This window comes from Mus pahari, chromosome 3 (genome assembly GCF_900095145.1).
Source record: "Mus pahari chromosome 3, PAHARI_EIJ_v1.1, whole genome shotgun sequence".
In the NCBI taxonomy this organism is placed as follows: Eukaryota; Metazoa; Chordata; class Mammalia; order Rodentia; family Muridae; genus Mus; species Mus pahari.
In genome coordinates this window covers 110683499-110699716 of record NC_034592.1, presented here as the reverse complement: position 1 = coordinate 110699716, position 16218 = coordinate 110683499, and the positions used below count along the sequence as shown (strand labels likewise).

The window sequence follows — 16218 nt, the reverse complement described above, 5'->3', positions numbered from 1 at the left end:
CTTCACATTCCTGGGGTGAAGCTCACCCCAAAAGCATGGGGAAATTGCACCTCTCTTCAGTGGGCTTGGCTTTGAACCAGGTGTTAGTTAAAGTTCTGTTCAGCATCTTCTGGGACAAGATCTCAGCCACCATTCCCACTGTGCCTGGTTTTTTGTGGTGCTGGGATTCAAGTCCAGGACTTCATTCATATTATGCAAGCATTCTATCAAGTGAGCTACATCTCCCTTCCAGTTCTGTATTTCTTTACAGGCCTGTTTGCTCTCTGCAGCTTTTATATATACATATATATACACATACACATACACATACATGTACATATACTATTTCAAATGCTCAAAAGGCACATACATCACACATTTTTTTTAAGTGGTGTCTAACAATTATTCCTCCAGCTTAGCACCCAGAAACCTTGTCACAGCCGTGGAACACTAGTTTGGAGAAAGGGTTGTTCGGAGACACTCAGGGAAGGAGTGGTGTTGGCAGTTGACACATAGACAGATGTAACTATAGAGGGAAACATGGCTACTTTCCTGGTTTAAAATGCTGAGTGGTACCTGACTCCACCTGCTTCGTAGAGAGACTGAATCCCCTCACACTGGCTGTTATCTGCCACCACCACACTCTCTGAGGAGGTCAAGTTGTTATCTGATTGAGCCCTATGAAGCTCCAGGAAGTTACCTGATTGCTTCAAGGTCACCTAATTTAGTTTCAGGTCCCCTGGTCCTGCCCCTGGACATGTTCTCCTGGATTCTCTGCAGGTCTCCATCTCCTGTGAGTGCATGGGAGGGAGGCCCTGTTTCCAGGGAAGTTTGAGTCAGATGTCCTTTGATGTTCTGTAGCAGGAGGGATGGCAGATTGGGGGCCCTAGGAGTTCTGCCAGGTGCTCCACCTGGCCACTCAGTAGAGGCCCTGTGGCAGATTCTGCCAAAGGAGTACTATGTGGGTTAGAGCATCTGAGGTTCTGGGTGAGCAAGTCTGGGCAGCTCAGGGTACAAAGCAAGGACTACATGGCTGGGGGTCCAGCAAAGTGAGCAAATGTTCATTCACTGAGCTAAGACTGTAAACCAGGAAGTGTGCTAGGTACTATGAATTCGCCAAGAAAGAGGCAGCCATTTAGCTCCTTGGTTTAGAAAAGAAAGGCACAGGGATTGGGTGTGAGCAAGATACACCAAGAGAAATTCCCTGGGTCCAACCTGTAGTCCTACTCAGGTTTGACAATGAACAGTGTCCCTCCCCATATTGTCCAAGAGCCAAAACCATTTCCTTACCTCTTCAGGACATGTACTGAGCTAGGATGCTGGCAGTCAGCCGGCTGGAACAAAGCTTTCTCTCCTTGTAACTTTGTCCTTCCCTGAGTATCTCAGCTATGCCATGCGGAGCACTTCACAGGCTTCAGTCTTACAGACAGTAAGAAAGTTATAGACCTGGGTGAGGAGACTTGGAGTGATGGGAGCGAGACCTATCCTGGCTGCTGCCCATAGGTGATGTGGGATTTAGGGATGATGCAGTCACGCCCTCATCTGCATTGAGGGTACCAAGGAGCCAGGGCCTATGGAGACTTGAGGGAGGGAGGCTAGGCCTGAGGGTGAAGTGAGGTGCCAGAAGCAAGAGGCATCACAAAAGAGCAGGAGGGTCAGCAAGATGGCTCAGTGATCAAGATGGCTCAGTGGACAAGGGAACTCACTGCCAAGCCTGAGCTTGAGCTCTCGGACCAAGTGGTTGGAGAACCAACTCCCACAAATTGTGTTTTGAGCACCACATGTCCACTATGGTCCATGTCCACTTCCTTCCTCCTTTAAGTAAAAAATAAAAAAGAGCTAGTGGGGTTCATGGACTCCCTGCAGTTTGAGAAATGCAGGAAGCAGCTGCTTCCTTCTCCCTCTTTAGGAGTCACTGCTAGCTGTATAAATGGCAGAGCTCGGGGAAGGGCTACTGGTTCAAATGAAGGCTTCTGTGAGAGTTGGGACAGGGCCAACTTGGTTGGCCTTGCTCCAGGCCTGGCGAAGGCACAGGCTTCAGGCAAGAAGAGCAGGTGCATCTACTCCTGGGTGTTGGACGCTCCTTGATAGTCATGATCCCCCAACCACAAACCAGCCACCAACTGATAAAATGCCTCCATCAGACTGGCCTGGAGGCACGTGTGTAGGGCATTGTATTGATTAATGGCTGATGTGAGAGGGCCCAGCACACAGGGGGCACCCCCTGGGCAGGTGGGTGTTGGCTGTATAAGGAAAGCAGGCTGAGCAAGCCAGGAAGCAGTGTTCTTCCATGGTCTCTGCTTCAGTTCCTGCTCTGACTTCCCTCTATACTACACTGTTTGCTGAAATAAACCCTTTCTGCCCACAAGTTGCCTGTGGTTTATCACAGCAACAGAAAACAAACTGGGACACCGAGCCCTGAGGACCCTTGGAATTGCCCTCGACAGAAAAGGGAAAGCCAGTAACTCCACCAAGCCCAGAGAGAAGCTTAGCCAGGGCTGACCACCCACCCTGCCTAGGAGCAGGTCTCCCACCCTCGGCAGCTCAGCCTGAGCCCAGCGGCCCCCACTTCAGGGCAGGTGTGCTGAATATGAGTGAGCCCCAAAGAGAGCCCCGACTGTGTTGGGTGGCCCGAAGTGACTAAGATCTGCTTTTGTTCCCCTCCCAAGAAGGGTCCTGGCCTGTCAGGTTTTCATGTGACTGGTGGCAAAAGAGATTTCAAGGGTCTGAGGAAGGCGGCAGAATCAACTCTGGGTATTTGCAGTTCCAGGCTGTGTCCACTTCTGAGATTTGCAGCTCCCAGAAGAAGGCTTTTTAGGCCAGCAGACATTTTTGGAGCTCTTGCGTGATTAGACCTGACTGCACACAGCGGTGGCGCTCTCACAAGGAAGGGCTGTGAGGCACGGCACGGGCCCTGAGAGATGTCCCTACCTGCTCTCCAAGGCCCCAGACACAGAAACGGCCTGAGGGAAAGACATGAAACTTGAGGCTTGTCAGAGCTAAGTCTGAGAGGCCAGAGGGGGAAATACTTGAGTCTGGTCTGGAGAGGCCTTGAGCAGGAACTGGGGAGAGGTCAGAGGACTCAAGGTCTTTGGTTGTGCTTTTGTGGGTTTCTCTCTTACACAGGAGGAGAGGGCTCCAGTCGGCTGTAGTGGCCCATGGCTGAGTCTTCAAGTGTTATAATACAAAGAAGAAAACAGCCTCCTGAATAGGGAATTATCCCCCCTTCTTCCTCATGCAGTCTGTACCTCACCCCACCCCTGGCCCACCCGAGGAAGCCACAGTCAAGACCCGTCACCCTAACAGTTTTCAAACCACACTGGGCCTCCTTCAGCATCCTAAACCTTTTTTTGGGTTCAGCAGGCCCCCAATCTTCTCAAATTCCAAGGGTTTAGGGGAAGTCGGCCTGTGCCCATATAGCACGGCAAGGCTGAGGTCCACTTGAGGAGATCTGCTTCAGCCCTTTTCGTTCCTCCATCTCCCAGAGACCCTGGAAGGACCCTGGAAATGCCCAGGCCCTGGGAAAGTCTGAGAGGACTCGAGGAAAGGGGGTCAGGTGACTTGAGGCTCCTGGCAGGAGCATTTTATGAGGGGGGCATGCTGGATAGGGCCGGGGAGGTTGCTGACTCCCTGGTAGGCCCAGGACCGGAGGGTTCTGTTCTAGGCTAGCTCTGCCACAGCCTGCTATTCCCAAGGAGCTCCTATCAGAGGAGTGGACTCTCAGCAAGAGAGCTAGAGACTTGTGGTTCTCCAGAAAGAGGCCCTGACTTGGAGTGGAGTACTCAGACGACCCTGCCTCTCAGTAAATGCCACAATTAAGGACAGGGCTTGCTTCCTGAATCTTGGACTTGTAACTAGTGGGTAGAAAGTTCCCCCAGAACTGGCTCTGAATGAACACAGTCTGGATATACTGCTTTGTTGGATAGGCAAAGACTCAGCTTTCCTGAGTTTTGCCATCATTAGCATAGACTAGGATAATGACCCTTTTCTCCTAAGCCCACTATGCCACTCCAAGGCTTTGTGGGAACTTGCCTAATGCCAAGTCAGTTGGGAAGATTGGCCCTGAACCGAGAGCTTCTGGGACCCTTGTCATCCTCTTTCCCAGAGAGCCCTCTGTCGGTTGAGTCCCTTGCCCAGAGCGAAGTACTGCTGCGCAGATGGCAGAGCTGTCCACTCCCCTCTAGGGTCAGCTTTCCTGCCACGGGATCAGCAGCCCCAGGGTTTTGCCCGGGAGGGTCTAGCAGCTGGCGCTAATTGGCTGACTCAATAAAAAGGGGGTGGGACAGGGTAGGGAGGGCAAGCAAGTGCTCCTGGGCTTTCTGGGAAGGAGGGGGGATGGCTCAGGCTCTGTTTCCATGGGAACTACTGGCACTGGCAGGCTCCTCCGGGCGCCAAAAAGGGAAACTTGGCGCAGGTCTTCCTACCTGGCTCCTGGTGGATTCCCTCGGGCATTAGAAAATGCCCAAGAGCTTGTCCCACAGGGCAGGAAGGAGCCTTCCCGAGGACACTCAGGACCCTCGATCCCTTCTCCATTCCAGGTCCCACGCCAGGAGATCGAGGGGAGGTCTCCTGGTTGCTCTGAATGTCTGAATTTGGTCCCAACCTCAAGTCAAAGGACACTGAAACTGGGGAAGTGTGAAGTGCTCCCTCCAGCTTGGAAGATTTTCATACGGCAAGACCTATGAAGGGTCGCGCAGAGATGACTAACGGATGGGAGAGAGCAACAAGAGGTGTTAGGACCCCAGGTGTTACCTTAGTGACGTAATCCCAAGGGCTCCTCTCTGTCCTGGGCAAGGACTGGTGGTGGAGTACCCTCCCTTCTATCCCTGCTACTGGGAAGGGTAGGAACAGACCCTGTACTAGAGGGAGATGAGAGCCAGGGACAGACCATGAGCCTAGACAGGGCGCGGGGGTGGGGGCAGATAGGCTGAGAGGCCAAGACTAGGAGCCCTGGAGAAAGAGAAACTGGAGGTTGTCAGGATGGAGGCGAAGGGGGGGGGGATAAGAGAGGGAGGGAAAGAGACTGAGGAAGAGGGGTGGAGCTAAGACCCGGGAGGAAGGGAGGGTGGAAGGAGTGGGCAGGGGGCGGGAGAGAAGCCTCCAGTGACAATTGCGTCTGGGTCCAAGCAAACATGAGGCAGCTGCCAGCCGGACCAAGCAGTCTGGCTTGCTCGGGCTGCAAAGCGGGAAGATTAGTGACGGTCCCTTTCAGCAGCCGAGATGCAGAGGACCAAGGTAGGCACTGAGGGGCTGAGGACTTGCCTGGACTTGGGGAAGGTGGGGCTCTGATGTTGGTCTTGACCAGAGAGTATTTTTACAGTGGTCCTTGGCCCCTACTCTTGCTGATCCATATAAGGGAAAGTAATTGTTCAGAGCATTCCTGCCTGGGAGGCTGGAATCCCGTGGCCCATAGCTGGACCTGTTCAGTTAGGTCCTTGGGGCGGGGGCCGGGGCAGCTGACCCTGACCCTCATAGACCTTAGTGAGACACAGGAGCACGGAAAAGGGTGTCTTACATATGTGGGCAAGCCAATGGGCGAAGCTTTCAAGTAATCCTTCAATGAATGAATGAAGACCCCCTTCTTCTTAAAGCACTGTGAGACCCCTAATAAGGTCACAAGCATCTCTGCTTCCGTGTGGTTGTTGGGGGATGGAGAGAGAGGGGAGGCAAAGAGGCACCCAGTACAAAGTTCAAGAAATAGTAGCCAGATGAGGAGAAGAAGAGAGCCAAGAAAAATAAGCTGTGCTCCAGCTTAGCACTGACCCTCAGAAAGTCTGACCAGGAGCCTTGTGTGCCACCCACAAGTCCAGGGTGGTCTTGCTTAGGGGGAGAAAGGACCAGATCCAGGTCTGGTTGAATGCCCCAAATAAGGAAATCAAGGTCTTATTTTTAAAAATGAATAGATATTGGGCTGTCATCTTACAGTCTCTCTTCCCAAAAGATGTCTTCCTGCCCCCCTCCCAATGAGGGCGAGCAGCCCAGAGAGGGCTGGAGACTGGTTTCAGGCCATACTTCCCCTGAGTCCAGGATACGATCCCTCTCCTCTGGTCCAGTTCCCAGAATACCGTGAAGGATCCGCAGATGATAAAAAGCCTTTTGAGCACAAGGGCAGGGTACCTTGAAAGGCACTTTCTCTCTTGTCACACCTGTCCCTAGCAAGCTCTGGACTGGCAGGGCAGAAGCATAGACAGCTCTCTGTCCCAGACTCACATCCACACTCAGATGACAAGCGTAGCTGTGTGTACCCACAAACATTGGATGCACAGATACCCTGTGACTGTACCCCTCCCTCACAGAGCCCAGCAACGTGACTCTGTGTGTTCACAGATACAGGGAGTTCTACGGCCATGTGTGCATAGATGGGCACACAGTTGGCACTGTCCACCGGCTGGGGATAGCATAGCCCCCTTCTCTTTACCCCTCTCTGGTGCCTCTAATTCCCAGAATTCTTCCTGTGTTCTTAACCACCACTCCCCAACCAGATGGGCCGAGTGAGCGGTCAGAGTCCCATAGTCCACTTGGCTGTTCTCTTGGCCATAGTGGCCTCCACCGTGCCCACCGTTGGCTCCTGGACACCCGTAGAGTTCATTAGGCTTATGGCTGTTCCTGGATTTCCATGTATAGCCTGGCCCAGGATGGAAGCCAGCACCACAGTGACACTGGAGCTGGGTGAAGTCTCTACTGTCCCCTACCAGTAGATCATGGAGGTGGCAGGAGGGATAGCAGCTAGCATAGGCTGGGAGATGGCTGCACTTGTCACAGTCACTAGCTGACCCAGTTCTGTCCCTGCCTTCTCACCATACCCCAGCCATCCCTTTAGTGGCTTTCATTTGGCCCTGCAGAGTGGGCACTGGCCACAATGCCAGGCCTCCTGGCCAAACCCTATGTCAGGAGGAGCGAGCCAGCGGCATCCAGATTCAGAGATGGTAAAGTGGACACCGGGTCAGTTTGGCTCTGGGAGCCTCTCCAGCTTCTTGCAAGTCTGACCTTAATTTGCCCTGTTTGCAAAGGCGGTAACTGAGCACAGGCAGGGCCTCCCCTCTAAGCCGTTATCCCCCTGCAGCCCACCCAGGACTTGGTGTTCTTACTCTACAGACAAGGAACAGAGGCAGGTCCTGAACTGCATGCGGTGTTGGGACTGGATCTGAGCACAGACACCAAGCTCTAGGTGAGGGTGTCTGGTGGAGAGTGGTAGGAGCAGACTCTAGGGGACAGAGGTGTGCCTTTAACCAGGCAGCCAAGGAGGTTTGACTGGGGACTGTTTGTGCCTTCTTAGCCTGTCACTTAATGGCACCAGGGACTCTGCCCCAGCCATGACCCTGATTGCATTAGCCCCTACTTCCCCTTGCTTGGGAAAGAAAGGAAAAAGAAAGAACCTGAAAAGGAAAGAACCTGAGGTTCCCTCCCTCTTTTCTAGTCTCGTCATTTTCTGTTTCTTACAGCCCTAGCAGGTTTTGCTATGGACCAGAGGATGACCTTGAACTTCTGATCCCCGGCCTCTGCCTCCTGAGCGGTGGGATTACAGGTGTCTGCCACCATACCCACTTCATCCCGGGGCTTAAACCCTGGGCTTCATACACACCAGACGAGCATTCTACCAACTTAGCTCAACTCAGTCCAGTCCCTTTCTCTTAGTCACATCTTCCCCAAAAGTGGAGAGCTGTTTGGATAAAACAGACTGTAAGGGCGCCCTCTGCTCCCTCAGCCGCCTGCTCCTCACTGGGATTCTCAGGGGATGTTGCAAGCTCCCTGATATGGCTTCTGTGAGGGCTTTCATCGGGAAGGCAAAGGAGGGAAAGGGGGGAGAACATCAGCCTTGACCAGCCCTGCCCCAGGCGGGATGTGTGCATACTGTGGGTGACTCACAGCTCCCCCCAGCTTCCAGCTGACTGATGTTCACCCCCCTTGAACAGGTGCATCTGTCAGCTGTGATCAGCCCACGTCCTAGAACACCACAGAGCAGCCATGTGACAGTGCCAGAGTCGGAGCAGGGGGAGCTGACGGGCAGGAGGACAGCCAAGAGGGGCCTGTCCCTTGGCTCTCCCACTCTGGGCTATCTCGGCGCTCTATCCTTCGGTCAGGCTTGTTCCCTGTTCACACTCAGAGAGGCTGAGCAGAGAGACTAGACTGAGGGCATCACCTCTGCCTTCCCATGCCTCCAGACTATGGGTGACTTCTGGGACAAAGAGGAAATCCTTTTCCCTGGTGACATGTCTTCTGGTGCTGTGGAAAAGGCCTCTTTCCCGACAGGCAGTCAGGGCACTGATCTCAGGAAGCTCAGATCTAGCTAGGGCTCTGTCCCCATGCCTCTGAGGCAAACTTGTCCCTCTCTGGGCCTCCACCTTCCCTCTGGGGACTAGGATATGACCATAACCCCCATCTGGGCCCCAGATGGGCTCAGCCCCCTGTGCTATTCTGTGGGAAGCTGGAAATACCACACTGCAGCTATCCCCAGTGCCCCATAAATACATAGAACAGCCCACTAGCCCATCAGCACCTACCCTCAGGATGTGCTCCTGGAGAGCCCTGGCTGCAGAGGCTTGGTGAGGGCTCAGGGCTGGCCCTGTTGTCTGAGAGCCCTGGCTCTGTATCAGATGGGTCTGGGCTCAGCTCTAGCCCCTTCGTATATCAGCTGTGTGTCCACAGACAGGTCCCTTAGCTCCTCTGTGCCACGGTCTTAGATCACTAACCTTCTAGAAGGATAAGATCCTTTACCAACACATTTAGCCTGGACTTTTATCTATCTGGTTGCTGAGAATAACTGAAGAAGGCATTCTGAAGAACAGCTTAAGTTAATTCCTCAGTTAATGGGGGTGTCCTCCCTGCCAAGGGGAGCGGAGATCATGTCCTGGCAAGTTGGCAGGCCCCAGACGCCAGACTAGGACAGCACAATTCTCTCCTCTGCTGTTGCAGTGCCCCGAACGTAAGGACCAGGGATGTGTGCTTACACACGTGAGTGTGTGTACATCCCTCTGTGTATGTGCGTGCTCCCACCTACAGGAACATGTGACTGTCTCAGCCTCGCCTGCCAGGATGAACTACCTAGCTCACATCTGTCTGTGCCCAGGGGTGGGTGGGGAGAACTCGGCTCTCAAAGCTCTCCAGTCCCTGGGGGCCTGCACGACACAACACCCCCATTGCTTTCTGCCATCTGTCCCATTCGATGGAAATAGAGCAAACAACTCGTGGGTGCTGGGTAAGTCATAATGCATCTAGGCAGTCCCTACAGAAGGAGGGGTGCAGGTTAACTCCACATCTATCTCAGAGACGGGCCTCTGAGAACCTCGAGCACCCCTCCCCTACCAAGGCCCAGAATTGCCAATTTGGTGGGATTAGTGCTCTAACCCATCGCTGCACTTATGACTCTATAGAGTAGAGGTTTGGGGTTTGTTTGTTTGGGGGGGTTGTTTGTTTTGGAGGGTTTGTTTGTTTTGTTGCTGGTTTGCTTTTCTGTTTGCTTGCTTTTTAATAAAAATGAGCAAGCAGGTGACATGGTCTCAAGGCAGCAGACCCCTCCTTTTCAGGTGGCTACTGCTATTTAGATCTCCAGACACAATGCTCCTGGGTTAGGGGTTTGGGGATCCCTCTTGCTGCCTTGCACCCCTAACTCAGGGCCAGAAAGACAGCAATAATTGCCATGGTGGGTAGGGTGCTTATCTTTGTATTTATAACTTCACTTATATTTCCTGTAACTCTGGGAGGGCATGCTATGAACCCTATCTACAGATGAGGAAACCAAGGTTTGGGGTAGTCAAGGACTCTGTCCAGGATTTCCCAATGAGGATATAAGGGTCCAGAAATCCAGTCTCTGCCTGGCTGGCCAGGGCCAGGCTTCTGCACTCTGCTGCCTGATATAATGCCAGCCTGTCCTGGATTCCCCCAACTACCCAAAGCAAGGTGTGGCCTCTGCACCGGCATCCAGTGTTATCCTGGTTGCTGTTAGAAAACTTCTCATTGTTGTTTCCATTCATAAGGCAGTGTGCTTGCTTTCTTTTGTGGTGTGTGTGTATGTGCGTACACATGTGTGTGCATGCATGTGTGCATGTGTTTTGATGCACTTTGCATGCACATTTATGCCTAAGATATACCTATGGCGAACTGCTGGGTATTTTAATAGAAACTTGTCAGAACTGTCCACAGCCTTCAGCTATGTATCCCACCCACATGGCTAGCATATGCCCACTGGATATCTCTACTTATCTTCCCCTGGGCTGATATTTGGGGTTCTCTCGGTCTACAGACTACAATAGCTACCAAGAGTCTCACCTTTGGGCTCCTCAGTAGTCTAATTCCATCCTTTTCCCAGACAGGCCCTCAGAGGAGAAGGTAACTGTCCCATGGCCATCATGGTTTTCAGGGACCCTGTGTTGGGTGAGGAACTGTGCAGTAGAATGTTGGAGATCAAGGGGCTAATGTGGTGAAAACTCGGGACAACAGTGTCTGGTGCTGAGCTGGACCACCATCAGCGGAGATAGAGGCACAAGGAGCATGCTGCCCCTCTGTCTCCATGGGGACAGGTTTCTGACCCTGAAACCCGCATCCCTGTCATCATCTCAGTACATCCTAAGCATCTGACATTAGCCTTCCTGCTCCATCCCACATGCACAGGTAGGCAGATCAGAGGATCAGAGGACAATCTGCAAAATTCAGTTCTTCTACCATGTGGGTCCTGGGGTTGAACTCAGGTCCCCAGGGGTGACCCCCAAGTGCTTTCACACACTCAGCCATCTTATCAATCCCAAAGGAAACTTTTATTGAGCTAAGTATGGTTATAAAAAAGGAACACACACCCCATGCTTACTTTGCCCAAATTTCCTAGGGAACACTCATCAATGTCACACTGGTGGTGTGTACCAACAGTCTTAGTGTCTGGGAGGTAGGGGCAGAAGCATCAGGAGTTCAAGGCCATTCTTAGAAAACTGAACTTGATGGTCACCCTGGGATATAGAAGACCCTGAGTCAGACAGACAGAAAGACAGAAAGACAGACAAAACCAAAAACCAACAAAAAACCCAATACGCTAGTACAAGCTGGGTATACAGCACAGGCCTTTAACCCTTGAACTCAAGGAGGGGAGGCAGCACTCAAGAGGTGGAGGCAGGTGGATCTCTGTGAACTTCAGGCTAGCCAGCTCTAAATAACTAGACCCTGTTTAAAAACAAAACCCAACCAGTATAATCTCACACCTGTGACACTGACACTGATGCCACAGTGATGGGGGGGTGCGGGGGGCATTAGAACATTGACACCTGTAATTTGTGTATCCACACTACCATCAAGATACACAACAGCTCTGTCCCCAAAAGGTCCTTCTGTCCACCTTTCATAATCTCACCTTTCTTGTTCCTCTGCCCTTCCCCAACCTAATTCTTGGCCTTTTAATCTGTTCTCCATTGCTAATATGCTGTCATTTCAAACTGCTATGTAAATAGACTCACGTGGCATGTGACCTTTCGGGACTGGCTTTTTCATTCTGCTTGATTCTGGCTCCTCAAGTTGTGATGAGTTCCGGGTCCTCTCTTCTCATGGGTGGGAATTTCTGGGATGCCCTTCTCTACCACCCTCAGGTTCATCATTCCTCCACAGAGGGACATCTGGCTGTTTCCAGTTTGGGGCTCTAACAAATAAAACTTCCATGAATATTCAGTAGTAAGTTTTTGTTTGAACATACATTTCAACCACCTGGGACAAACACCAGAAGCTGATATTGCCAGGCTACGTGTTAGCTGTGTGTTCTGTTTGCTAAGGACCTGCCACACTGTTCTTCCGAGTGGCTAAAGAACTCTGTGTTCCCAGTGACCAGGTAGAAGTGGCCCATGGTCCCCATCTGTATGGCATTAGTTTTAATTTTTATTTCAGGTACAAAGTGTTTCTCGTGGTTGCTTTCTTTCTTTCTACTTTCTTTCTTTTAAATTATTTATTTTCATTTTATGCACACTGGTGTTTTGACTACATATTTCTGTATGAGGGCTTCAGATCACCTGGAACATGTGTTAGAGTCAACTGTGAGCTGTCATACAGGTGCTAGGAATTGAACTCAGGTCCTCTGGAAGAGCAGCCACTGCTCTTAACTCCTGAGCCATCTCTCCAGGCCTCTCATGGTGGTTTTCTTTTAAAATTCATTTGTGTGTGTGTGTATGTGTGTGTCTGTGTCTTTGTGTGTTTCTGTGTCTTTGTGTGTTTGTGTGTGTGTGCCTGTGTTTCTGTGTGTGTGTAGGGGGGTGTAGGTACTGAGATCAATTTTTTGAGCCCATTCTCAGCACCTTTGTGAAACCCACCTTTGTGTAGGTTCTAGAAATCAAACTCAGGTCCTTAGGCTTATAGGCGCTTTATCCACTGAACCATCTTGCTGGCTCTCATGGTGATTTTCAATGGCATTTCTGTGGTGGCAGAAGATGGCATTTTCCCAGGTGTTTTATGAGCCATCTCTGTTCCCTTTGGTGACATGTCTGTGTATCTTTCTTCTGGAAAGATCTGGAAAGTATCTTTTACTGTAGGGTTTGGAAAATTAAGGGTTCCTAGGTGCCAGGTCCTATGGTAGAATGAGCAATTCACACACACACACACACACACACACACACACACACACACACACACACACACACACAGGAGTAGTGTCAGAGCTGACATTCTGGTGAAAGCAGAATAACAAGCTATTCAGTGCTGCCCGGAGCTGCAGCCACAGAGGCTGAGGTGGAGGCACAAGGGAGTGACCTAGTTAGAGCCGTGCTTCAGGGGTCTGACACCTGAGTGTGGCCTTGAGCATCCAGGGGACAAGCTAAGCGTCCAGTGCAGGGATCACTACTCAGGCAGTGCTGTGGAGAGAGGCAGTCTGTGAGGAGCACAGTGAGCTGGGGCAGGCATGTGACATGGTTTGATTTGCGAAGTGACAGGAAGCCATCAACTCCGAGCAGGGGCAAACGGATGTTTAATGCCTGTTCCACTGTCCTCAGTGACCCAGCAGCCCTCACTCTGTCACCTCCCCTCACAGAGTCCATAAGAGTGAAGGGGCAGTGGGGTCACCTCCCTCCCCTCAATGCCTTTGAGCCTGGGAGGCAAGAAGAGGGTGTCAGGAGAGCGATTTAACATTCCTTGGCAGCTCAATCAGACCCTCTCCCAGACAGACAAGTGTCAAATATTCATGAAGATGACCCGTGCTCACCCATCTCTGCTCCTGCCTCCCTCACAGTGGGATGTGCCCAGGCCACAGGCTTGACTCTTCTGAGGGAGTATGGGCAGGCTCCCTTTTCTCTGCCCTTCTTTCTCCTCAGAGATCTCTGCTACCTCAGGAAGGGAAACTGTCACAACCCTTGCCTTGAGGGGCTCCAATTGAGAATTCTGGCCATTCTGCCAGGTAGAGGAAGCCAGCACGGGTATCTAGGTATCACCCTGACTCTCTACCAGGGAGAAAAGTGGCACTAGGACCCCTTAGCCCAGGGCACTCATAAACAATTACTTTGGGAGATTGTAGATCTGGTTAAGGGACTCCAACACCCACTTTCTGAAATCTCTCCAGGGACCTGGATCCATGAACAGCCACTTTGGAAGCCTGGGATTAAGATTATCTGAAGTTTGGAGTCAGAATGCCACACTACTGCGTGACGCACATCCCTACACTCCTTGGGGACTTAGTTTCCTTACCTGTAAAAAAGGTGGTGTGACCCACCTCACAGGATTGTGTCAAGACAGTGTGTAACACGCACTACGGGGTCTCAGCCTGCCCTGGGGGATCACAGGGTCTGCCACACCTGCCTAAGGTTTGAGACAAAATCTACTGGTGTCAGCACTGTGGGTGGGAGTAGGGTGGAGGTGGGCTTCTAATGAAGCGCCCTTGCTAATGGCATTGAAGCTCTGAGGTCCATCTCAGCTTCTGCTCCCCTCCCCATGTGCAGAGTCTTCAGCAATGATGAGTTCATGAGATAACGAAGGACCAGCTGCCTGGCCCACCCTGCCCCCTACTCCTTGACCAATATACAGATTTTATCCATCAAGGTCGTTCCTTTCCTGAATGAGATGCTTAATAATGTAGGAGGTGCCTCTGACCCAGCCAGGGCAGGGTATGTGGGAGCATGTGCCTGTGTGTGGGTCTGTGTATGTATGCATATGTACACACATGTGTGTTCAAGCATGCAAGTGTGTATGCACAATACGTGTAGGGAGATGCCTCCTTCCCCATCCCTGGCACCCCTTCTCTCCTCACCAATATTCCTCACTACCAAGTGATCCTTGGAGAAGGGAAAGAAGGTGGGGTTTGTTACTGAGAGTATGAGGTGACAACTGAGAGCCAAGACATACCTGTTTCATCGATGTGCTAGGGGGACACAGGACACAGACAAAGCAAACCAGATGCCCAGAGGGCAGCCATGGCTGACTGCAGCCTGCCCAGCCAGGAGCTACCCTGCCACCACTAGGGACTAACCATGGCAGACAGTTTGATGGACAGGACTGAAGCCAGCATTGCCATAGGCAAACAAACCTCTCTGCTCTGATTGCTCCACAGTGGCTCCAGGCTGACCTTTTTCCGTTTCACACCTACTCAAATTTAGGCCCCACTCCGGGTTCCCCTAATGAGCTGACCAGATGGCCATGGGCAGGCCACTTTAGGGGGTCACAGAGATTTGCATCCACTGTCAGGCTCGCTTCCAGTCAAGGTCATGCAAAGCCCTTACTGGGAGAAAGGAAGTGTACTTACCTCACGGTATCCCCTCTCTCTTCTCTAAGCTTCAGTGAGTTCTCCCAGGAGCTATTCAGCTCTGTCAGCCAGGCTGGTGGTTGGGAGGGGGGGGCAGAGCTTGAGAGGAACAAGTCTGGGCTCACTTATGGTCTTGCTTCCCTGGGACGCTTCTTCTGGGGCCCCACCCTATGCCAGAGACTGAGTGCGGGACAGAAAGAAACCATGAGGGATGGGGGGACCTCAGGGCTCAGGGACTGGGGCTGAAGGAGGTCTTCCAGCCAGCACCTCTGCAGCTCACAGAGCAGGTTCCTGATAGGGTTAGGACTGGCCTCACCCAGGATATCAGAGTGGCCGATAGAACCTTCTGGAGGCCCCTCTGGTGAGCCTGTGCTTGAGGAGCCTCTTCCCTCCATTCCCTCTGCAGGAAGCAATGAAGGCGTCGGATGGCAGCCTCCTAGGAGACCCTGGGCGCATACCGCTGAGCAAGAGGGAAGGCATCAAGTGGCAGAGGCCACGGTTCACCCGCCAGGCCCTGATGCGTTGCTGCTTAATCAAGTGGATCCTGTCCAGTGCTGCCCCACAAGGCTCAGGTAGGACAAGAGTGACTGGGGGGAGGGGGGGCAGAGAGATCACGCTGAGCTCTGTCTTTCCTGAGGCCACCTTAGGCCATACTGCCTCCTCCTCTGTTTAGAAATGTGTCTCCATTCATTCACAGTCTCCCTTCGCTGATACCCGAGCTCTAGTACAGGACTGTAGTGCAGGACACAGGGACGGCAGACCGGTTTTTCAGAGAGTGCCTGGGAGAGAGAGGCAGGCTGGAGGCTGAGGAGGCAGGCTCTACCTCACCCAGCACTCACCTGCAGAGCTATCTTGAACATCTCATGCATCCTTTCTAAGTCCTCCATAGAAAAGGGCCCTGGACCTGCCCACAGGGCAGCTCTAGTACCTCCTGGTTCTTGCCCCATGTACCCAGAGACTGAGGCTGGCACTCTGGGGTGCTCATGGCATGGGAGAGGCAGCAGCAGTACCTGCAGTGCTTCTTCACAGCTATCTGGGGTGTTTACAAGGAATGGTAGCACAGAAAATGCAGAGACAACCTCACAGAGCCCCTGCAGTCTCTCTCTCTCTCTCACACACACACCCTTGCACATGAGTGTGCATACACGTGTACATATACCATACACGTGGAAGTATAGTGCCATAGCAGCATCCCAGGATCAGTGGCAAGGTCTCTGCCTATACCACATATGTTTTTGATGGCGTAGAGGCATGTGTGAGAATCCATCACCAGGACAAGGCACATGCTCAGCCGGAAGAGATGCTTTGTGTCTTCCTAAACCACACAGTCTTGCTGTGTGATCTCCAGGGAGCCTCAGTCTCCTTGTCGGACAATGGGCACAGTCAGTGTTCCTAGCCTCCCTCCCAGGTTGGCTGGTGCTCCTGAGTGGAGGAGAGATGGCAAGCACAGGGGCCTGTGTGTGTGTGTGTGTGTGTGTGTGTGTGTGTGTGTGTGTGAACAGACACAGCCGCTGCATCCTAAGACCAGGGGCCTGTGCGTGTGTGTG

The 16218-nt window shown here is 52.3% G+C and overlaps 1 protein-coding gene across 2 annotated transcripts in view; it reads left to right on the top strand.

Moving 5' to 3' along the window:
• Positions 1–5059: 5059 nt before the first annotated feature.
• Kcnip3 (potassium voltage-gated channel interacting protein 3) overlaps positions 5060–16218 on the top strand; it is a 64971-nt gene continuing 53812 nt past the window's right edge. The window contains exons 1-2 of one of the 2 annotated variants that reach the window (XM_021192307.1): positions 5060–5214; positions 15078–15243. In XM_021192307.1, the coding sequence (XP_021047966.1) occupies positions 5200–5214; positions 15078–15243 (181 nt within the window). In that variant the 5' untranslated portion in view covers positions 5060–5199. The remainder of the gene's footprint in view (positions 5215–15077; positions 15244–16218) is intronic. The other variant, XM_021192306.1, reaches the window with a different exon arrangement.